At 45.9% G+C, this 23,170-nt stretch overlaps 1 protein-coding gene across 8 annotated transcripts in view; it reads right to left on the minus strand.

Moving 5' to 3' along the window:
- Window positions 1-23,170, minus strand: part of MMS19 (MMS19 homolog, cytosolic iron-sulfur assembly component) — a 40,334-nt gene that overhangs the window by 707 nt on the left and 16,457 nt on the right. For 2 of the 8 annotated variants that reach the window (XM_055093245.2, XM_063607841.1), the window contains 27 exons: window positions 21,904-22,004; window positions 19,258-19,343; window positions 18,809-18,883; window positions 18,301-18,370; window positions 17,788-17,916; window positions 17,636-17,697; window positions 11,734-11,820; window positions 11,083-11,157; window positions 10,600-10,677; window positions 9,920-10,058; window positions 9,206-9,360; window positions 8,467-8,545; window positions 7,740-7,865; window positions 7,468-7,549; window positions 7,023-7,123; window positions 6,769-6,918; window positions 4,824-4,979; window positions 3,555-3,654; window positions 2,989-3,091; window positions 2,800-2,868; window positions 2,468-2,594; window positions 1,877-1,977; window positions 1,665-1,721; window positions 1,016-1,202; window positions 629-711; window positions 332-496; window positions 193-252 (listed from right to left, as the gene is read on the minus strand). In XM_055093245.2, coding sequence (XP_054949220.2) covers window positions 193-252; window positions 332-496; window positions 629-711; window positions 1,016-1,202; window positions 1,665-1,721; window positions 1,877-1,977; window positions 2,468-2,594; window positions 2,800-2,868; window positions 2,989-3,091; window positions 3,555-3,654; window positions 4,824-4,979; window positions 6,769-6,918; window positions 7,023-7,123; window positions 7,468-7,549; window positions 7,740-7,865; window positions 8,467-8,545; window positions 9,206-9,360; window positions 9,920-10,058; window positions 10,600-10,677; window positions 11,083-11,157; window positions 11,734-11,820; window positions 17,636-17,697; window positions 17,788-17,916; window positions 18,301-18,370; window positions 18,809-18,883; window positions 19,258-19,343; window positions 21,904-22,004 — 2,803 coding nt within the window. Of the gene's footprint in view, window positions 1-192; window positions 253-331; window positions 497-628; window positions 712-1,015; window positions 1,203-1,664; window positions 1,722-1,876; window positions 1,978-2,467; window positions 2,595-2,799; window positions 2,869-2,988; window positions 3,092-3,554; window positions 3,655-4,823; window positions 4,980-6,768; window positions 6,919-7,022; window positions 7,124-7,467; window positions 7,550-7,739; window positions 7,866-8,466; window positions 8,546-9,205; window positions 9,361-9,919; window positions 10,059-10,599; window positions 10,678-11,082; window positions 11,158-11,733; window positions 11,821-17,635; window positions 17,698-17,787; window positions 17,917-18,300; window positions 18,371-18,808; window positions 18,884-19,257; window positions 19,344-21,195; window positions 21,317-21,903; window positions 22,005-23,170 lie in introns of those variants that run through there. The other 6 variants (XM_063607843.1, XM_063607837.1, XM_063607838.1 and 3 more) reach the window with 6 other exon arrangements.

Here is a 23,170-nt window from a genome sequence, read left to right on the forward strand (position 1 = left end):
CAGGATGGCCATTCTGTTACCTTCTGGGCCCAAGGAAAAGAATCCTTGGGCCCAGAATTACAAGATCTGTACCTTGTAATTCAGATCTCAATTACACAGCAGGGTGGCCAAGCCCACCTGACTAAGGCAAAAAGGTACTTATGTGTCTCTTGAGATGTTCCCAGGCCAGGGAAGGACACCTGAGGTACTTACCACAGGGGTGGGCAGGCGAGTGAGAGCATGCATGCACTGCAGTGCGGCGATCCGGACAGCCTGGAACACAACCACAAGGAGGTGAGAGCATGCCCAGGGAGAGATGCTGGTGCCTAAGAGTTGCTGGGGCTCAACGCACCATGGAAGGGCTAGAGCTGAGGTTCAGAAACTTGGTGACGAGGGTGTCCACGTGAAGACTCATGACTTGGGGTGCTTCCAGTAGAAGAGGCTGAAGGCAGCTGAGGGTGGAGAGCTGCACCACACAGTCAGGGCAGGACAGGGCCTCCAGCAGCAAGGAAAGAAGCTAAGGGGCAATGGGCAAGGTAGGGGATGGCCACATCATGAAGATCCTGGTTCTTGTTCCCTCCCCTTTCTAGCCCCATCTGGGGAAGAATAGCTTTGTCCTTTGCTTAGAAGCTCTGCCTGTGGGACTTACCGTGGGCAGCTCTGGCAAGAGTACAGGCTTGGGCAGCCTGTTAAGTACATGAGAAAGACCCTTCAAGTAGTTTGGCTTCACATCTGTAAAAAATGGAAAGGCTTAGGGGAGAAATTGGACTTAGATATATAGCTTGAGAAATCAATTCCAATCTGTGGTGAGGCTGAGACATCAGCCTACAAAGGGGTGAAAGAGCCCTTCACGCTCAGAATAAGCAAGATACGCCCATCAAAGGAAGAAGTGGGACAAGAATCTAGAAGTTTAGTCTTCTAGGCACAGACCACAATATAGCTCTAAAGAAGCAAGCGGGCCCTAAATTATCTTAGGGAATGTGGCCAAGCAAAGGAGAGATGTGTATATGTGGGGACCTTCTTTCAGACTCCTCACCTTGGGGAGCAGCATGGAAGCCCTGGACCAAAGCAGGCACATTATCTGTGAAGAACCGCTGGCGGAACATGATCCGCACTTCAGCATGGCCAGCACGAGTCAGCACATCAGTGCAGTCAGACATGAGCAGAGAGAAGCCATCAGCTGCTGCTGGACCTAATTCTGGGTCACTCAGGAGGCCCATGAGCTGGAGAAAAAAGAGCCTTTGAGGTACATCAGGGAAGAAGAATCTTAAGTGCCAAAGATGAGGATGGGGCCGGGTGTGGTGGCTCATGCCTGTAATCGTAGCACTTTGGGAGGCCAAGGCAGGTGGACTGCTTGAGTCTAGGAGTCTGGGCAACATGGCCAAACCCAGTTCTTACAAAAAATACAAACATTAGCTGGGTGTGGTGGGGTGCCCCTGTAGTCCCAGCTACTTGCGAGGCTGAAGTGGGAGGATCACTTGAGCCTACGGAGGTCGAGGCTGGAGTGAGCTGTGATTGCGCTACTGTACTCCAGACTGGGTGACAGAGTAAGACCCTGTCTCCAAAAAGAAAAAAGAAAAGAAAACAAAAAACACACAGGGGAGGATGGAAGTCCTTGGGAGGAATAGGAGCAACCAGAAAGTTTGTTTAGGTCCTGGGTTCTTCTGTCTCCAGAAAGGACGTACCCGGGCTGTAAGGCAGGAGCTGAGAGGATGGTATCTGAGCACTAGGGCCTTTGTTACCTGTAATTGGAGACAGAGAGAACAATTGGGGAATGACACTCAAACCCGAGAACCTTGAGACATAGATGTTTATGGTTTAGGGTCAAACAGGGACATTTTATTTAACCAGACATAATTGCCTCTCTGGCTAACCAGACTCCACTCCAACTCCTTACCCAGAGAAGAAGAGTGAAGGCCTGACTACGACAGGGCCCAGAGCCCAGGCCAGCCTCCACTTTGTCCACAGCCAGCTGTAGGAATTCATCCAGCTGCTGCCCTAAAAAGGAGAGAGGAAATGTTGACATAAAGGCTACACATTTTCCCTTTAACAATGAAAGATGCAAATCACTTTAAGTGCAGAGCTCCCTGAGAAGCTGTTAGAAAGGGAAAATATCATTTTTGCCTGTGGACAAAATGATTGGACACCTGCATAAGAGCCTGGTATTCTCATAATACAGAGGTGCTGCCATTTGAAAAGAGAGGGTCATCTACTTCCAATAAAGAATTATCCACACTAGCCCCACTGTAGGGAGTAGGACGGCAGAACTAGACTCTTTGTGCTCCCTTCTCTTCTTAGGTACTATAAAGCTCTGCCGAACTGTGGTCTTGACGCTTTTCCCACGGGCAGTCCCAGGACAGTGCTTGAGCAGTTGAAGCCCTATTAATGTTATTAGCAAGCTCCTTTTAAAAAGAGAATGAGTACTGAGCTATAAGATTTCATGGGTAGTTGATTCTGGGAGGCTCCTTACATAGTCTGATCTCAGTACCTGCAGGGTGCTTGTTGAGGAGTCCTGCAAAGCACTTGGCAGCAGCGGTGGAAGAAAAGGGGCAGCTGTGGCAGCAGCTCAGTTCCAAAAGCTCCCGCATGAGTTGGTTCAGCTGAGGGATTTCCACCTACAGAAAACCTGGCCATGTAATGGACCCAGAGAACACTTGAACTCCAAGAGAACCAGTACATAGTGGCAGCAGGGACCGGGATGGATGAGAACTAACTTCTCTGGTGGGGGAAGTAAAAGATCAGCTTAGCCTGTGGCAAATTTCAGCCCAGAGTCACCTTGTCAAGGTTAAATAACAGTACTTCCCAAATGTGCTCACTTACATTTCGAGGCAGGGAGCAGACAAAGGCCATAAGCAGTGCAATCAGCCGCCTCTGCCCTGAGGAGCCATCCTATAAAGGAAGGAGAGCCCGATCAAGCCTGCCAGCAATAAGCTTGTCTGCCCCTCTACCCATTCCAGATTAGCCCTAAAAAAAAACCAGCTTGAAGGATGTAAGTTCTAAGACTGTTACCTGGAATGGCTGGAATCTGCTCGGGAAGCTGTTTTCAGGCAGAAAGGAGACGTTGCCATCCAAGAAGAGGGGCACAATGTATGTTACACTCTGGGCAGCTAACCTGGGGGCAGAGTACTAGGTATGACCAAGGAGCTAGGATTCTAAAGCAGCCCTCTCCTCCACAGACGTGTTTTTCAACCTAGGGTTCGAATTAGGATCACCACGTCAATGGGACATGCCCTGATCATTCATGCATTGAACAAATATTAATTTGGCACATATGTGCCAGTAATCATTTCCATTCAGGTTCCCATCTGGGAAGTCAAGGTATATTTTAAAATGCTCTACAGGTAATTCTTAAGCACATCTGCGGCTAAGAACCACTGGCCCTGGCTTCCCACCCTCATAGTCCATGGTGCTAAGAGCCCCTTCCTTTTGTTTTGTCAACAAAACTTACAAGACGATTAACTGCACCACATTTACATATAGGTAAAAGGACAGCTGACAAGGCAGCTACCTGTTGCTTCTTCCCAAGAATGCTATCCTTCTCCCTGGGTTCAAGCCACATCCATGATTATACTTACTCAGGGCTCAGGTGGGTTGTAGCAGTGCCAATGACAGACACCATGGCAGCCAACACCTCATCCTCCAACAGTACTTTTCTCAGAACTGAGGGCTCCTTCTCTGCAAAACACACACACATGCACAAAATCACAAGACCATGATGGGTTCAAGAAATGAATGATTGGGTTCTGTCAGCATCACTGACTCTGGGGCTTGACTCTAGCCATGACAGCAGTTCTTAATCTGGTCTCTGGTAGTGCTGTAGTCCTGAGAATCAGGGCACCAGAAACAGGAGTGGTCTGACCTGGGGCCACAGAGCGCTCTTGAGAACTCTGCACAGTCCTTAGACTAGGCCAACAGTGGGAAAGAGGGATAGCTAAGATGAACATTCTTAACATAAGAAATAGAAATGTTGTCCCTGGTGTCCCTGGAGATGCAAGGAAAAAAAAATAGTAATGTTGGTCTCTGAAAAAATTAAAAACATAGATTTATCTTCATGGGTCCTTATTATTTATAGCAACTATCATACACTGAGTACTTCCTATGTGGCAGGTACTATATCTTATTTAATCCTTACCAACTACCCTGTGAAACAGTTTTTTTTTTTTTTTTTTTGAGACAGGAACAGGATCTCGCTCTGTCACCCAGGCTCGAGTGCAGAGGCACAATCATGCCTCACTGCAGCCTTGAACTCCTGGGCTCAGGTGATCCTCCCACCTCAGCCTCTTGAGCAGCTGGGACTATAGGTGTGCACCACTATGCCTGACTATTTGTAGAAACAGGGTCCCCTGTGTTGCCCAGGCTGGTCTCAAACTCCTAGACTCAAGTGATCCTCCCATCTTGGCCTCCTGAAGTGCTGGGATTACAGGTGTGAACCATGGCGCCAGCCTAGACGGTACTCTTTATCTCCATCTTACAAGTGAGGAAATTGAAGCGTGGAAAGGCTGAATATCTTCACCTAAGTTAGCAAGTGGTAGAGTTGAGGATAAAACCCAACCAGGTGGGCTTGACTCCAGAGTCCAATTCTAAGTAAACTAATCACATAGCACTTCATGGGGAAAAGGTGTGCATTCTTTTGAATGTTGCTAACACTAGTGGATTTTGGTTCCTGCCATTGGTCAGGGTGGCACCCTTTGCTATGAAGTGAAATCTCACTCTGAGGACAAAGGATTGAAAATAAACCTCTGATGGTACAAAATACAGTACCACCAATACCCAGAGGGTGGTGCTGTTCAACACCAGCAGAGGGCAAAGTTCCCAAAGGCCAGTAAGGAGAGGTGGAAAGTTACCTGGCATAGAGGCCTGCACAGCCAAGGCAAGCAGGCAAGGTATAGCTGTCTGGTGGAAATACCAGCAACTCTCAGGGTCCTGCTGACATTTTTCTGCCATCTGTCTGAGGCTCTGACAGACAGCAATAACGTCACTGGATTGTGCAACCATATTCCCTGTTGATGAGAAAGTGTTCTCTGTAAGGTTTGCTTAAAAGCACTTTCAGGTGTTTCCAATACACAGCAGATGAAAGGAACAAAGAAGAGTGACTGAAGGGACCAAGAGTGCCTTATTAAAAAGCTGAGTCACTTTATTCTCCTGGCTGTTCTTTCTGATCTATTCAGACTTCATAGTTGAGACTTGCTCTGTCCCAGGCTCTGCAGCAGAAGCACTTGTATATATTCTCTCCTTATTTTTCATAACAACCTTAGAAGTATCATTTCCCTCACTCTATAGAGAAGGACATGGAGGCACAATGAAATACATGATCAGTGGCTTTTCCAGGGTCACAGGAAGTGCAAAGTCAGGAATCAAGCCCAAGTTATAATCCAAGTCTAGTATTCATTCTACTATGTAACAGCTGCTGGATCAACCACAGTAGGCCTGAATCTACCCACAGGGCAGGCTGCTGTCACTTTTGCATTGGAGCAGTGCTTCTCAAACTCAACGGTCTACGAGTTACCAGGGTACACTGTCAAAATGCAGATTCTCATCAGTGAGGGCCTGAGATTCTGCACTTCTAACAAGCTCCCAGATGTCGCCCATGCTGCTGGTTAACAGACCATCTTTTGAGCACCACGGCCTTAGGGTGATGCCTCTCAATTCAGATCCCACATGAAAATTACCTAGATACTTTTTTTTTTTTTTTTTTTGGAGACAGGGCTTCACTCCTGTTGCCCAGGTCAGGCTGGAGTGCAATGGAGCGATCTCGGCTTGCTCCAACCTCTGCCTCCCGGGCTCAAAGTGATTCTCCTGCCTTAGCCTCCCAAGTAGCTGGGACTACAGGTGCATGCCACTGCTCCTGGCTAATTTTTGTATTTTTTGTAGAGATGCGGTTTCGCCATGTTGCACCGGCTGGTCAGGTCTCAAACTCTTGAGCTCAAGTGATCCATCAGCCTTGGCCTCCCAAAGTGCTGGGATTACAGGCATGAGCCACCACACCCAGCCCGGCACTTTTTTTTTTTTTTTTGAGATGGAGTCTCACCCTGTTTGCCCAGGTGTGAGTGCAATGGCATGATCTTGGCTCACTGCAACCTCCGCCTCCCAGGTTCAAACAATTATCCTGCCTCAGCCTCCTGAGTAGCTGGGATTACAGGCGCCTGCCACCAAGACCAGATAATTTTTAGTAGAGACGGGATTGCACCATGTTGGCCAGGCTGGTCTCGAACTCCTGACCTTGTGATCCACCCGCCTCAGCCTCCCAAAGTGCTGGGATTATAGGCGTGAGCCACTGCGCCCAACCCTTTTTTTCTTTTGAGATAGAGTTTCACTCTATTGCCCAGGCTGGCCAGGCTGGAGTACAGTGGCGCAATCTCAGCTCGCTGCAACCTCCGCCTTGCGGGTTCAAGAGATTCTCCTGCCTCAGCCTCCCCAGTAGCTGGGATTACAGGCGCATGCCACCATGCCCAGCTAATTTTTTGTATTTTTAGTAGAGACGGGGTTTCTCCATGTTGGCTAAGTTGGTCTCAAATTCCTGACCTCAAGTGATCTGCTGGCCTTGGCCTCCCAAAGTGCTGAGATTACAGGCAAGAGCAGCGGCCCTGGCCGGGTACTCTTAATAGTACTGTTGCCTAAGTCCCATCCCTCCTCAGAGACTGATTCAGTTGGACGCAGGCATCAGTATTTTTTTTTTCTTTTAAGAGTTGATTCTGTTACTCTTATGTATAGCTACAGCTAGAACCACTGCCTTAGAGACTACAGCTCCCTATTCAGCCCAGTCCCTTGGTGGTTATTCCTAGTAGTTACCTCTGTTCACTTGCCAGAGATGCTGCAGCAGCAGAGGCAGTGTCTCCTTGACGATGCTGGGATGTGTTGATACAGCTGACAAGGCTTGCAGACAGCACAGATGCCGGGAGCATTGGGTGGGCTCATCTCCGTTAGTCAAATTTGACTCCCCTGAAAGCAACCCATGAGACGAAGGTTTACTGTGTGATAGGAAGCACGAAGGCCCCAAAGCCTTGCTGGAAAGGGATGGGCCACAGAGGATTAGAGACACATACCTACACGCAGCTCCTCAGCGAGCTTGGGTACGAGGTGGCTGCTGAAGGCCACAGGGTAGAGAGCAGCCAGGGTTCCTGATGCTTCCAGTGCTGCCACCCTGCTGGAGGCGCGGAGCAGATAAGCATTGGCTGAGCCTGGGCTCACAGCTCTCTTGCCTACGTCTGATATTAGGCAGATTCAGGAGTGTGAGCTCCCGACGCCTCCTTGCTAAAGAGCAGAACTCAAGTACCTACACCACTGAGTTGGACAGGGCTTCTTAAAGCCTAAGAAGAGAGCAGTCCTACATCTCTCCAACTGGTTAGCAGCCAGAGTCTAACACAGAGCTCACCTCCCCTAAGGAGAGCCAAGGGTCAGAAGCACAGAGCCCTGGTCCTAGCTTGATCTTTTGCTGCCAATACAGAGGCAGGGAACAGCTTGCTCTATCTCACTGCTTTAAATTCTCACCAACTCTGGGAATCCTCCTTCAGGAAGCTCAGTCTGTACAGGTGACCCACTGCCAGCTCCAAGTCCTCAGAAGATAGGAGATCTGTAGTTAGAAGGGAACATGAATCTCATCTTTCTTCCCCTGCAGCCATCACAACCCTTCTAAGCTCTTATTAGAAATCCCAAATCATCCAGAGTTGCAGTAAGAAGAGGATAGTAAGGCTGCTTTTCACCAAGGCAGTCTTACAAGAAAAGGACCAATATTTTCCTCTTCTCTTTCCCTTAAGATGTACCTGGCTGGGCACCCAAGACTGTGAGTGTACGGATGCCAACAAGCTGAAGCTGGGTGCTGGGGTCTGTTAGAGCCATGAATACCAGTGAGCACAGCTGGTCCTTGAAGCCATTCAGAGGCCTTTGATCTAGGGAAGAGACAGAGGCCAGGTTAGAAGGAAGCCACTGCATTCCATATCCCTGACTAAGCTGTGATACACAGCCAACCTGGGGTAGATTTTTTTTGAGACAAGGCCTCTGTTGCCCAGGCTGGAGTGCAGTGGCGTAATCTCGGATCACTGCAGCCTCTGCCTCCCAGGTTCAAGCCATTCTCCTGCCTCAGCCTCCCGAGTAGCTGGAATTACAGGCATGTGCCAACAGGCCTGGCTAATTTTTGTATTTTTAGTAGAGACAGGGTTTCACCATATTGGCCAGGCTGGTCTCGAACTCCTAACCTCAAGTTTTCCGCCTGCCTTAGCCTACCAAAGTGCTGGGATTATACGTGTGAGCCACCATGCCCCGCCTCCTGGGGCAGATTTAAAGAGCTTAATCCACTGGGTATCCAGAAAGCACACTGAGAAAAATAAACAGATCTCATCCATCTCATCTGTTAAGTGTTCTCTTGTGCTACAACCTCAGAATAGGACCACTGTTCTAGACTACTTTTCCACAGCACTCTTTGCCCTGCTATCCTTTATAGGCTGAAGTGTTCAACAGTCCCCAGAGCACTGCAATGGAAAGCAACCTCACCTTTGTCTTCATAGCTCCATTTCTGCTGCAGCTTCAAGAAACCCAGGAGCATTTCAAGGATTGTCCGCCGCTGGCTGCTCTGTAATGTTTCAAGGGGTACTAGAGTCAAAGAATATTTTAAAGGATTTCAATCCTGCTACTCTGGATATAGGGAAAATCCTTTCTTTCTTCCAAGAGATGGGGGTTTTGCTATGCCACAGCCAGGCTGGAATATAGTAGCATGATTATAGCTCCCTGTAGCCCCGACCTCCTAGGTTCAAGTGATTCTCTCGCCTCAGCCTCTTGAGTAGCTGGGACTACAGATGCGTGCCACCTTATCCAGCTAATTTTTTTTTTGTAGAGATGTGGTCTTGTCTTGTTGCCCAAGCTGGTCTTTAAATCCTAACCTCAAGTGATTCTCCTGCCTTGGTCTCCTAAAGTGCTGGGATTACAGGCATGAACCAGCATGTCCTGCTTGGCTAATTAAAAAAAATTTTTTTTTTTTTTAGAGATGGGATCTCACTTTGTTGCCCAGGCTGATCTTGAACTCCTGGCTTCAAGCAATCCTCCTGTCTTGGGAGAATGATCCTTTTATGTACGAGACAGGGAAAAAGTGAGTAAGGGAAGCAGCAGCAGCAGCTAATGGGAGCAAAACCCAAGGTCTACTATGTTGGCCCAAGCTAAAACTTAGCTCACTCTCTGAGAAAGGGAACCTAGCACACAGGTCCCATCATTTCCCCCAAAGATTCTGCTCCCTTACCTGACTGTGCTTGTGGAACTGTTCCAGCAGTAAAGGCAGTACATTGCTGGTGACAGAGTCACAGGCCCGGGCAGATGCACCTGCAGCTGCCTGCAACAGCTTGGCACTAGGCCACACCAGTTTCATGTCCGGTTCACACAGGTGGTGCCTGCAGTCTAGAGAAGCAGCACATCACAGAGCTGGGGAGGAGGCCAAATGGTGCCTGACTCCCCTACAGTCCACAGAGGTTGGAGACTGAGACCCATGACAGTTTGCAAGCAGTTAACACTCAAATTGTTTTCAATTCAAAGTAGGGCTATCGCCCCCAAATCACCAAATATGTTGGGGCTAAACAATAAAGGTCACTGGCCCTTAAGGAATGTCATTTGTTTTTTTTTTAGAGATGGAGTTTTGCTCTCGTTGCCCAAGCTGGAGTGCAGTGGCGCAATCTCAGCTCACTGCAACCTCTGCCTTTTCAAGCGATTCTCCTGCCTCAGCCTCCCGAGTAGCTGGGATTACAGGCGTCCACCACCACGCCCGGCTAATTTTTGTATTTTTAGTAGAGACGAGGTTTCACCATGTTGGCCAGGCTGGTCTTTAACTCCTGACCTCAGGTGATCCACCCGCCTCGGCCTCCTAAAGTGCAGGGATTACAGGCGTGAGCCACCGCACCCAGGCAAGGAATGTCGTTTCTATTGTGCTCACTCCCCTTCCTGGCTGCCACGGCCCCATTACCCTGTAGAATGTTGCTAAGGAAGGAGTCAAGGAGGTCCTCAGCATCAGCCCTCAGCACAGAGCGAGACAAACACGCAGTCAGGGAGTGGAGGGCCGCCAGGCCCTCTGCCTCCACCCGCTCACTTGCCGTCTGGAACACCTGTCAGGGAGGGATCCCATGGCTACTGAGGTGAGCCTGCACCAGATGAGACCCCACCAATCCACTGCCTATTTCCTTGTTGGAGAGGGGAGTGAGAACCTCTAGGACACAGAAATGGAAATTAACACCCCAACTGAGTGTCTTCTCAATTGGTGTGTTCTTACCAAGTCCTTAGTCACACTCAGGACAGAGACACATACTTTCTGAGAAACAAAAAGCCAACTCTGAGCAGTGGCTCTGCTCACCTTTCTATTCACCATGGTGCCAAAGGCACCATGACCTGCACTCCTTGCCACAGAAGGACAAGAAGTGGGTAATGTGCAAAGGTGATCAGCTGCTCTTACCAAGCAGCTGACCATCACATAGGGACTCTCTCTCTTGTCATTCAACTAGAATTATGTCCCCCTACTTGCCTCCTGAATAACCAGGCATTATATCTTGGCCCTGGGGATGACAGAGGGAAAAGGACAGGATGTATTATTTCCCCTCATGCCTGACAATTGAAAGTTAACAGTAGTGAGTTTATCTGAGTGACACTCACCTCTCTGCGGATAGAAGCCCAAAGGCTGGGGAGGAAGTCCTTCAGTTCCTTCTGTCCATACACAGCACAGCAAGCATTCTGCCAAGGAAACCGCTGCTATCAGTTATGTACACACTCAGACACCCTAGGATGTGCAGGTACCTCAGCATAATGGCACCTGAAGGAGCCCTGGTCTCAGCAGAAAAACCAGTTAAGATTTTTAACAGTCCTACTAAGGGAACAGAGAAGTAGGAGATAACCCTGGTTGATAAAATAGAAGCCTAAAGAGGGAGTCCTGGTCAGCCTTTCCTCAGTTACTACGGGATGGGGGATGGGACACGTCGATATGCAGCTGGGGGCTTCAGGTCGACACAAAGGCCCAAATCCTGGGTATCCTCTTCTGAGGCCCATGAACTGTTCCTTGGCTATCCTAGAATCTATATCCTTTAGGACCCCTAACTTGTCAAAAGGTAGCTGGGTCCTGCAAGGAGAAAAATCACTCACCAGAGTCTGTAGAGAATCCAACTTGGCACTCAGAACCTCAGAATCCACTTTCTCAATCAACAGGGGCAGCAGAAACTGTGGGACAGAAGGAAGATCTTAAGCCTGAGATGGGTGGTGTGTCAGTCACATCAAGGTCAACCCTGTCCTTGCCATCAGTCCCCAAAAGCAGGTACTACATCAAGGAGCTGTACTCAAGTCAGGAGCTATGCTTGTAAGCTAACCTTCCTGCCAAGCAGTGACCAGAGCCCCACTACCTCAAAAACAGGCAAGTTGACAAAGTTACAGGATTTTAAAAGACAGCACCATATAGGGATTGGGTTTATTTATTTTATTTTTTTGTGTAGCGGAGACGAGGTCTCCCTATGTTGCCCAGGCTGGATTTGAACTCCTGGGTTTAAGTGATCCTTTCCACTCAGACTCCTCCTGAGTAGCTGGAACTATAGGTGTGTGCCACTGAATCCAGCTCTGGATTATGAAGAGATGGTAAAGTTTTCTACATCGAAGGTCTGAAGATACCTGCCACACAAGACACTTGCAGGGTGTCATGCCCTAAAATGTATACCAGATCTTTTTTTCTCCATGCTTTTACTGGTCTTTCTTCAGAGCCATCTATGGGCAGAGGCTATATACCCTAACCTTGGCTAGACCCACCTCAGCGAATCGTGGTGTAGAAGCCAGCACAGCGCGAAGACTCAGGATGAGGTCTTCTCTCTGGATACCATGGGGATCATTAGGTGGCTGGAAAAGGGAGAAGGGCTGTGGGTTTGTGTAACATTTCAGACCACCTTGAACACAGGCTCGAACCTGGTAACCCTGCAGAACAGGGTGATACTCATACCCAATCAGGGAAGATAGTAAGATAATGAGGCCCCAGCAAGAAGACTTGCTTGATCTTAGGTACTCCTTGGGAACTTTTGTCTTTAGGCATTTTTAAAAATCTGATTACACATTTTCTATCATTTCACCACTCAGAAATAAGCATGCTTAACTTTCTGGTGTATTCCTTTCTTCTCTGATATATATTGTTACTATGTGCTAGTATATACTGTTTCCATATAAAAAATATATATACTTAAAAACCATTTTGTACATGTGGTTTTTAATTTTTTTCACTTAACATATTAAGAACATTTTTATGGTATTATTCTTTCATAGCATTAGTTTTAGTGGCTATGATTTCATTTTGTGGTTGTACCAGTTTATCTAAATAATTCCTTGTTGATGGACATTTCCATTTTTTTCACCCTTATAAAAAGCTGTAATTCTGAAAACAGAAAGCCTTGATGGTTTCTGTACCAAGACGACAGACTGAAAACATATATCAGGTTTTCCTTTTCCTCTTTGCAAACTCCACCAAAAACATAGTAAAAGAAGGGATTTACTATTATTATTATTATTATTTTTTGAGACAGAGTCTCACTCTGTCACCCATGCTGGATTGCAGTGGCTTGATCCTGGCTCACTGCAACCTCCACCTCCTAGGTTCAAGTGATTCTCATGTCTCAACCTCCCAAGTAGCTGGGGTTACAGGCGCGCCAACACACCCGGCTAATTTTTATATATTTTTTGTAGACATGGGGTTTCATCATGTTGGCCAGGCTGGTCTGGAACTCCTGACCTCGAATGATCCACCCGCCTCAGCCTCCCGAAGTGCTGGGATTACAGGCGTAAGCCACCGAACCTGGCCTGGTTTCTGTTTTCATGACTGGACTTTGATAGAAAAGATAAAACTGTGGAATTCTCTTATAAAGTAACAAAAAGACAGAGGTACAAAATAGAAAACAAAAGGTCAGAAAATCAGAGGTCCAACAGAAGATTAATGAGAGTTCCAAAATGAAGGAACAGAGAAAAGAGAGAGGAAGAAATAATCAATTAAAGAATTCAAGAAAAATTTACAGGACTAATGGACACGGGTTACCAGATTGACAGGGCCTACTAAGTACCCAACACAGTACATGAAATAGACCAATACTAAGGCACATCACTGTGAAGTTTCAATATATCGGGGTGAACCAAACATCAGTTTATAGAGAGGAAGAAAAAAATGGTAAATACAAAAGTTTATGAAACAGAAGAAATTCAGACTTCTCCACAGCAAATGAAAACTAGATAACTAGGCTTATTTCTTTATTTGAGATGGAGTTTTGCTCTTGTTACACAAGCTGGAGTGCAATGGCACGATCTTGGCTCACTGCAGCCTCTGCCTCCAGGATTCAAGCGATTCTCCTGCCTGTCTCCCGAGTGGCTGGGATTACAGGCTCACGCCACCACGCCCGGCTAATTTTTTTGTATTTTTAGTAGAAATGGGGTTTCACCATGTTAGCCAGGCTGGTCTCGAACTCCTGACCTCAGGTGATCCGCCTGCCTTGGCCTTTCGAAGTGTTGAGATTACAGGCATGAGCCACCACGCCCAGCCAATAACTAGATTTAAATGTAGCAATGCCTTCAAAATCTTGAGAGAAAACAATTTCCATTTTTGTTTGTTTGTTTTTGGTTTTTTGGTGACTGAGTCTGGCTCTGTCTTTCAGGCTGGAGTGCAGAGGCATGATCTTGGCTCAATGCAACCTCTGCCTCCCCAGCCCAAGCCACCCTCCCACCTCCACCTCCCGAGTAGCAGGGGCTACAGACTCGACCACCACGCCCAGTTAATTTTTGTATTTCTTATAGACAAGGTTTTGCCATGGTGCCCGGGCTGGTCTTGAACTCCTGAGCTCAAGCAATCCACCTGCCTCAGCCTCCCAAAGTAGTGGGATTACAAGCGTCAGTTACTGCACCTGGCCTCTTTCTCAGGTGCAATCATAGTGCACTACAGCCTCAAACTCCTGGCCTCAAGTGATTGTTCTGCCTCAGCCTCACAAGTAGCTGGGACTGCAGACATGTGCAACTGCATCCAGCTAGAATTCCCTTTTTATTTATTTATTTATTTTTTTTGAGATGGAGTTTTACTCTTGTTGCCTAAGCTGGAGTGCAATGGCGTGATCTCGGCTCACTGTAACCTCCGCCTCCCAGGTTCAAGCAATTCTCCTGCCTCAGCCTCCCAAGTAGCTGAGATTACAGGTGCCTGCTAACACGCCTAGCTAATTTTTGTATTTCTAGTAGAGACGGGATTCCACCATGTTGGTCAGGCTAGTCTCGAACTCCTGACCTCAAGTGATCCACCCGCCTCGGCCTCTTAAAGTGCTTAGATTACAGGTGTGAGCCACTGCGCCCGGCCTAGAATTTCTATTCTTGAATTACATGCCCATAATGTCAAAAATGAGAGACAAGATTGAAGACATTTAAGGGTTACAAATCTAAAAAATTCTCACTTCTTCATACATTCTCTCAGGAAAATACTAAAGGAAGTACACCATCAAACTGAGGGGGTAAACCACAAAATGAGGAATATGTGAACTCAGGAAACAGGAGATCTGATCCAAGAAAAAGGATAAGGGAATCTAGGATGACGGTGAAGGAAGATCCAATATCTACTCTGCATTAGGAGTAAAAATCAACCTGTTGACATTGTTTGGCTAAGAATGGTTTTAACATTTTTAATGTTTGAAACAAACCAAAAGAATATCTTGTGACAAGTGAAAATTATATGAAATTCAAAGTTTAGTATTGATAACAAAAGTTCTATTGGGATATAGCTACTGTAGCTGTTCCTGTGTCTAAGGCTGTTTTTGTGCAGTAACAGCAGAGTTGAGGAGACCATATGACCCACAAAGCTACTGTCTGGCCTTTTATAGAAAAAGTTGGCCAGGCATGGTGGCTTATGACTGTAATCCCAACACTTTGGGAAGTCGAGGCAGGTGGATGGCTTGAGCCCAGGAATTCAAGACCAGCCTGGGCAACATGGCAAAATCCTGTGTCTATAGAAAAATACAACAATTAGTCGGGAGTAGTGTCATGTGCCTATGGTTCCAGCTACTCGGGAGGCAGGGGTGGGAGGATCACCAGAGTACCAGAGTCCAGAGAGGTGAAGGCTGCAGTGAGCTGTGATGGTGCCACTACACTCCAGCCTGCCTCAAAAAAAAAAAAAAAAGGGAAAGAAAAAGTTTGCCAACCTCTTCTTAGAGTGAGCATATAAGCATAGTGAAGAAACTGAACCTTAAACTCATCAGATCCACTATGATGGCACACAATACTGATTTGTGGCTGGATATGTGGCTCACACGTGTAATCCCAGCACTTTGGGAGGCCGAGGCAGGTAGTTCAGTTGAGGTGAGGAGTTCAAGACCAACCTGGACAACATGGCAAAACCCCATCTCTACTAAAAAATATAAAAAAAAAATTAGTCGGGCATGGTGGCACGTACTGTAATCCCAGCTATTCAGGTGGCTGAGGCACAACAATCATTCGAACCCCGGAGGCAGGGGTTGCAGTGAGCAAGGATTGTGTTACTGCACTCCAGCCTGGGCAACAGAGTGAGACCCTGTCTGAAAAACAAAACAAAACAGAACAGAACCAACAACAATAAAAACCCTGATTTGTAAGACAATAAAGAATATTTGTAACACAAATAGTTACACTAAAGCCAAGTGCCTCTGTTTTAATTAATATCTTGATAAGAGCTTTCTGCTTCTGATAGACTGCAGTGCAGAACAACATACAAAAATCTGCTTGAATGAGAGAAATCTTCCTAATATTATCTGTAAGTTTATTTTGCCTAGATTATCTCTGTGAAAATAAATAGCTGTGAACAGTGATTGTTTCTAATGGGAAAATGGACAGTAGCAGTAAAGGGGTATGAAAGAAGTTTAATTATCTACCCTTTAAATGCTGAATCATGCTCATTGTATAACCTTTCAAAAAAATGGATGAAATACTGTTCCTCTCCCCCAAATTATAAATGCACATATTCTTTGACCTAGCAATTTCTTTTAGGAATTTATTCTATCATTATACTCATATGTATGAAAGTTGTAGCACTGCTCATAACAGCAAAAGATTAGCAACAATCCACAGAGGACTAGTGAAATTAATTCGTTATTTCCGGCCAAAGGAATATTATGCAGCCATAAAGAATGAAAGAGCTAACTTATATACTGATGTGGAACACTCTCCAAGACATAGTGTTCAGTGAAAAAAGCAAAGTACAGGAGAAGTGTGTGTGTGTGTACATGCCCGCATGTGCACACATTGATTTTAGGGGGGTGGTGGTAAAAGCATTTGCTTACATATAGATGAAAAAGCTCTGTAAAGATACAAACATAACTGATAACTTGGTTGATTATGGAGAAAAAAAGATGGTAGGGAGATTTCTCACCCTTTTGGACTTTGAATCATGTGAATGAATTATCTTTTCAAAACCAACACAAAACACAAAATAAAACAAAGTAAAGGCTGGGCATGGTGGCCCACGCCTGTAATCCCAGCACTTTGGGAGGCCGAGGCAGTTGGATCACGAAGTCAGGGGTTCAATACCAGCCTGGTCAAGATGGTGAAACCCCATTTCTACTAAAAATACAAAAAAAATTAGCCGGGCATGGTGGTGGGCGCCTGTAATCCCAGCTACTTGGGAGGCCGAGGCAGAGAATTGCTTGAACCCAGGAGGCAGAGGTTACAGTGAGTTGAGATCGCACCACTGCACTCCAGCCTGGGAGACAGAGCGAGACTCCATCTCAAAAAAGCAAAAACCAAACCAAAACAAACAAACAAAAAAACACACACCAAAAAAACCAAAGTAAAAACAGAAGAATGTGGGAGCTAAACCAGGATCTTTCAAGATTTCAAGGGTATAGGGTTAGAATAAGAATTCTGATTATGAAAGAGATAAAAAGATTCATTTCAGAAGACAGGTGGTCCCCAGTAACATAATGTCAACTGAAATAAGCTGGTAAGAAATTCCCTACAGCAAAGATGGTGGTGTCATTATAAAGGCAGTGAGAGTCAATATGCTGTTTGGCATGCTGCAATAGAATGCCTTTTATTTCTTTCAAACCACTAATGCTTGCAGCACACACACCCACACGGTGATGAAACTCTTGAGTATTTGGCAGTAGAAGGGAACTCAACTGCAGAGTGGGAGGAAGGCCCAAGAAGGTCAGAGCAAATACCTTCTGTACACTGTGCACAATTGTGCCTTCTTTGTTTTGTCACTTTGTTTCTATAGCCTGAGATGCCCTGTCCAACTCCAGAATCATATCTTATGCATCCCTCACAAACCAGGTGAAATCCTATCTTAACTGTGAAGTCAGTTCCTGCCTACTCTAGCTCACACTGAACTTTTGTCTTCTCTGAACAGCTATAGTACTACTCATTTTCCTACCTAATCTCCTATTGTTACTTAAATGTTTCAGCCTTCAAGGGCAGGGACAGTGTTTTGCAATCCTGTAGCCTTCAGCACTAAATACAGTGTTAAGGAGCTTAAGAATTCCCCCCAATACATGCTGCTTTGAATCATTCCTCATATGTCAAATGCTTTTCCATTTCCTAGTTTATTAAAATATAAAATAATGAGGGCAGGGATGTCTATTTTGGTGACCTGTACCCTCAGTGCCCAGAACAGGGCTTGGCACATAGCAGACACTCAACAAATATATGATCAAACAATGAAGGTGCTACTTACAGGGGTAAAATCGATAGGGAAATAACAGGATGTCACTTCAAACAACTCCTCCACAAAGGGTCCTGTGGCAACAGAGAAAAAATGAGGTTGGTTTATCAGCTTCACTCATCTGATAAAGCTCCAATGAGCTAATCATGGCTACCACGATATACCCAGGCTATAGTCCCTGGAGATGAGGTCATGGACGATGCGGAAGGCCACCAGAAGATTACGGGGATCCTTTTCCCCATCCATCACCTGGATGAAGCCAAAGGTGAAGTCAGCTCCTAGGCTCTTTAGCTCTGGGAAGGAGAGAACAAGGTTACTATACTGTCCCACAGCACAGAAAGTGTGGGCTTTCTCCTAGCCTGTGTTCTCCCTCTGCTATCACTGCCTCCCCTTTCTCTTCAGGGCTGACCCTTTTTCCATTCCAAGAAAGTACTCAGTGAAGAGATGTGCAACAATATACACATTGCTGTGGAGGTAAGAATTTAAAACACTGGCTCAAACAAACTCTACCCTTTCTTTACTTCATGGGGGAGGGAGCAGACCCCCCCTTTCCCTTTATCATTCTCTCTCAGGATACCAGCTCTTCTATATAACCCCAGGTAAAATGAGTCCTACTAATAGGGGAAAAAGTAGGATGTGCTTGCTTTTGACATTTCCCAGAAAGCTCTGTCTCTTACCTTCTTCCCGGGTTCGCATAAAATTGGTGATGATATTGTAGACTGTGTGTCGGTCCACCTGTGGCAGGGACTTGGGGGTGGGGGAGAAAGAAGTGAAGAAAATGCTCAAAGAATACCTTAGCTGACACAGCTAGTTCCTGCTTCATAATCTCTAAGTGAACAGTGCTCTTTATACCAGCATAAGATCAATCTAAGAGAAACTACAGAGAAAGGGTATGGATATTGACTCAGCAGCACAGCAGTGGTGCCAATAATTCAAACCTGCCTGACGGAGGGATGCCTTACTTTCTGTAGGTATAAGAGGACACAGGTCAGATCTAATGGCATGCACCCCTCTCCTTGTCCAATAACAAAGATGAGCATATAAACATGCTGAAGAAGAGCATAAAAACATTCACAAGATCCAAAATAATTCAGAACTTAGAAGGCAATAATTTTTGCTATTGAATCCCAGTTATGTCAAGGGGTAGAGACAGAGGAGAATACCAACATGACTGTTATCCCTCACCTGTACATGCACTTCCTGGAAGATGGCTTTAAGCACAGAAACAGCCAGCCCTGGGGGCAGGGCCACACACAGGCTCTGGGGGAGAGGAGAAGGTATGTGAACACTGAAGGAATTGCAGCATGGCCTCCAAGACACAACCCTACAACAGGCCTAATTAGCTACTGTAAGAATCACAGCATCCTGGTTGAGGAAGAAGCACTAATAGTGAGACTCTTTCTCAAGCTGATGAGTTCTCTGCAGCTCTTTCCAGATGGCTCTGGTTTCCAGTCCCCCAAAGTACACTTTTACTCTCTAGAGGGAAAACGGAAGTAGAGCTGGTAACACTAATTTAGTCCCACACTTGGGCACCTGCTCCTCAGCATGTGAACCATCACACCCAAAGCGCAAGGAGAGAACTAAACAAGGGCTCCCTTGAACAAAGTTATGTAATGAAATGAAGGAGAACTCACAAGTGCCTTCAAACCCTGCAGGACAGATGGGATCACAAGATGATGGTCCTTCAGCCGGTTCTCATAGAACAGTATCAGGTGTACCACTGCACAAACCAGATTCAGCCATTAGTTGACATAGGCACGAGAAGGGCCCAACAGCTTTGTTCCTTCCCTAAGTCTATAACAGTTGTTTCTGTTTGGGTTCCACTACAAATTTTCTCTTTCACCAAGAGACATGTCCTGTGCCTTCCCATTTGAAGGTAGACACCTGATCAGTCAGGAAAATAGGGGAACATTTCTTAATATCCATTCTCATACAGGTCCACAGTAAAACCCATTCTCAGCCCAAAACCGCCTTTCTACAGAACTAGAGTTCACCAATTTTTTCCTAAAGGGTCAGACAGTAAATATAGGCTTACAGGGTATGGTCTCTATCCCAACTACTCAACTCTGCTGTTTTAACAAAAAAGTAGCATAGACAACAGGGAAATAAATGAGTGTAGCTATGTTCCAATAAAAGTTTATAAAAACAGGTGTATGATGTTTTTTTTAATGTGTGACATCTTATAAATTATTTTTTCTGTGTATTTTTAAATTTATATAGATGATATTATACTAAACACAAATACCCACACACATATACCCCCAAACAGGCTGTAGGTTGGGCATGTGGTGCTTGCCTATAGGGAGGCTGAGGTGGGACGATCATTTAAGCCCAGGGGTTTAAGGCCACCCTGAGCAACACAGTGAGACCCTGTCTCCAAAAAACAAATAAAAGGGGTTCCCTCTCTCGGCTTTGGAGCCCTCCCTCCCTCTGCCTCTATACAGGGAAGATTCTTCCTTCTCCCTTCCTTCTTGCCCCTTCTTGCCTATTAAACTCTCCGCTACTTAAAACCACTTCATGTGTGTCGGTGTCGTTTTATCTAAACCAGCATGAGGACCAAGAACCCTGGTGTTCCTCCACTCATTGGAGCCGTATCATTTTGGTGTGTTGGCTGGGAAAGGAAATTTGTTCATCAGACTGAAGCAATCAAACTCCAAATGGTACTGTAAACTGAACCACACATTGACACGCCATTCTTGTGAGGACCCTTAGATCAACCCCAGGAGGAGCCCTTGCTGCTGTTCCCCATTCGACGCCCCTTTTCAGTAGGAAGTAGCCAGAAGGAGTCATCACCCCAAACCCCGTAACAGCAGTTAGTGTGGCATCTCTACAGGGGGGAATGTTGTAGGAGTTATTAAGAAATTATTACGTGCTGCATTTGCCCCTTGAGCCAGGTGGATGTTTACTGTGTGTTATATAACTTCCTGGCTCCTTCACTGAACATGCCTAGTCCAACATTTTTTCCCAATCAGTCACATCCTGGGATCCAGTGTATAAATCTAATATCATATGTCTTGTGCATAATTCTTCCAAAGGATCTTATTTTGTGAACTATATCAGTAGTGTACATTACCATATAACGTAAAAACATCTACATATAAACAATGCAACCAACTATCCAAGTGTTATACCAACTAAAACCCCCAATAAACCTTGAACAGTTAAGAAAAAAAAAAAGAAAGAAATTATTTTAGGCAAATAGAGAGGAAAAGGGGTCCTTGGGAAGTTTTTGTTTTTAAAAGCATCTCCAGAGAAGTTTCCTGTAAAGCCCTGGCTCTTAGTGCCAGGCCCCAACCTTTGATATGCAAATGAAATCCATTAGAAACTGGGTCCACCCAAATATGGCGATTCCCATGGCCTTCCTGCCCTTTCCCCACCTTCCTGGCAACATGGCTGCCCCCATGTATCCCCACATGTGTAGAATATCATGGTGCCCTGCATTTGCATATTAAAAGACTAGGGTAGGAGGGCCAGCTTTTTTGCCGGCTATGTGAATGACATGCCTAGTCAAACCAATCCCCCGAGCCCTATGCAAATCAGACACCGCCTCCTCCAGCTTCCGGATATATTACCTAGCTGGTATCTGTGGCAGGCGGAGTTCCCTCTCTTGGCTTTGGAGCCCCGCTCTCTCTGTCTCTGTACAGGGGAGCTTCTTCCTCCTCCCTTCCTTCTTGCCTATTAAACTCTCTGCTCCTTGAAACCAAAAAAAAAAACAAAAAAACAAAACAAAAAAACCAGGCTATAGTTTGCCTACCCCTGCTATACAAGATAAATAAGTTGTTGTCCTTTTTCCCCCTCAGGACCTCAAAGCATGCCGATATTTCATTACTTTTCATCTTTACCTATGAAATACTGCTCTGTTCATTTTACGGAGTGGGAAAAATACACTGAAAAAACAGTCTAAGGCTACATTTGAAATCCATGTGTCTTTCTTTTTTGAGATGGAGTCCCGCTCTGTCATCCAGGCTGGAGTTCAGTGGCGTGATCTCGGCTCACTGCAACTTCCATCTCCTGGGTTCAAGCGATTCCTGCCTCAGCCTCCCAAGTAGCTGCAGGCGCCCACCACCATGCCCAGCTAACGTTTTATATTGAAATCCATGTGACTTGTGTCTCAATTCTAATCATCTCTGCCACATATACCAGTGAGGAATGAAGACCTTGAATTAGTAGTTCATAGATACTTTAAGCCCTCCCTCCCTGCCTGTAAAGTTGGCTTGAATAGACATGGGAGACCTGGGCTCAGCAATCCAGGAAGACATTCCTATTAGTGACACCAGTACCTTCCTTCTCCAGGAGCAAGGTGTGACAGTGGAGTAGCACCTGTGACAAAAGCTGGATTCCTCGTGCCCGAGTTCGGGGTTCTGGATTCTCTAGAGAGGACCTAGGGGAAAACAGGATAGAGAGAGCCTGCAATTACCCAGTTCAAATGTTTGAAGAAATAAATATTTTACATTAGTCACACTCACTCCCTGGGCATGGAAGCAGAGCCAAGCCCTGTTAAGAGTAAAAACAGCCCAGGAAGGTGTTCCTGAGGTAACAGCATTACAGATACCAGTAAGGACAGAAGGCTTAAGAGCGATCCTCAGACTGATGTGGCATCATTTAGAGGCACACATGACACCAAGAGCCAACAGAGGTTTCTGCCTCCAGGTACCCCAGTTTGGCACCTAATAAGCACTGTGCTTACTCTTTCTCCCCAGTGGTATGATTGTGACATTCCTCTGAAATACAGCTTAGCAGCTACCCACAGGGTTTGAGAGATGATTGGCAGCTGCAGCTTCCACCAAAACAAGGAGAATACGTGTATTTTTGTAAATTAATGCTAAGGAAAAAAAATTGCTCAGAATCACCACCAAGTTCCTAGAGTAAAAGAAAACATGAAAAACCAAAACTTTATAACTGGAAGGTTACAAAGTAAGATGGCCAGAATATAGCTTTAACTAGTTAACTAGGTAGGATTATTGATATAGGAGAAGCTGGACTGAAGCAACAAGGAAGTGACTTATCCTCAAAATTGCTCTACGGAGATTATACTGAAATATACTAGAAATAATCTAAGCAGGAACAAGCAGAAAGTGGAAGAGTTCTGGCCATGACAGTTGTATTGAACCTCAAGGGTAAGAGTGTATATAACTCAGAGTAAGGGGACAAAAATAAGGTCACTCTTAACAGGATCCCCAGGATAAAAACCTGTAGAAAGGTTTCTACTCAGGAAGTAGAAAACTGTGCATTCAGGTTGGGTGTGGTGGCTCACACCTGTAATCCCAGAATTTTGGGAGACAGACGAGAGGACCACTTGAGCCCGGCAGTCGTGACCAGCCTGGGCAACATAGTGGGACCCTGTCTCTACAAAAAATACAAAAACTTAGCTGGGCATGGTGGCACAAGCCTGTAGTCCCAGCTACTTGGGAGGCTGAGGTGGGTGGATGGCTTGGGCCCAGGAGATCGAGGCTGCAGTGGGCCATGATCGCTCCACTGCACTCTAGCTCGATTAACAGAGTGAGACCCTGTCTCAAAGAAAAAGAAAAAAAGAAAACTATGCATTTG

This window comes from Pan paniscus, chromosome 8, assembly GCF_029289425.2.
Source record: "Pan paniscus chromosome 8, NHGRI_mPanPan1-v2.0_pri, whole genome shotgun sequence".
Taxonomy (NCBI): domain Eukaryota; kingdom Metazoa; phylum Chordata; class Mammalia; order Primates; family Hominidae; genus Pan; species Pan paniscus.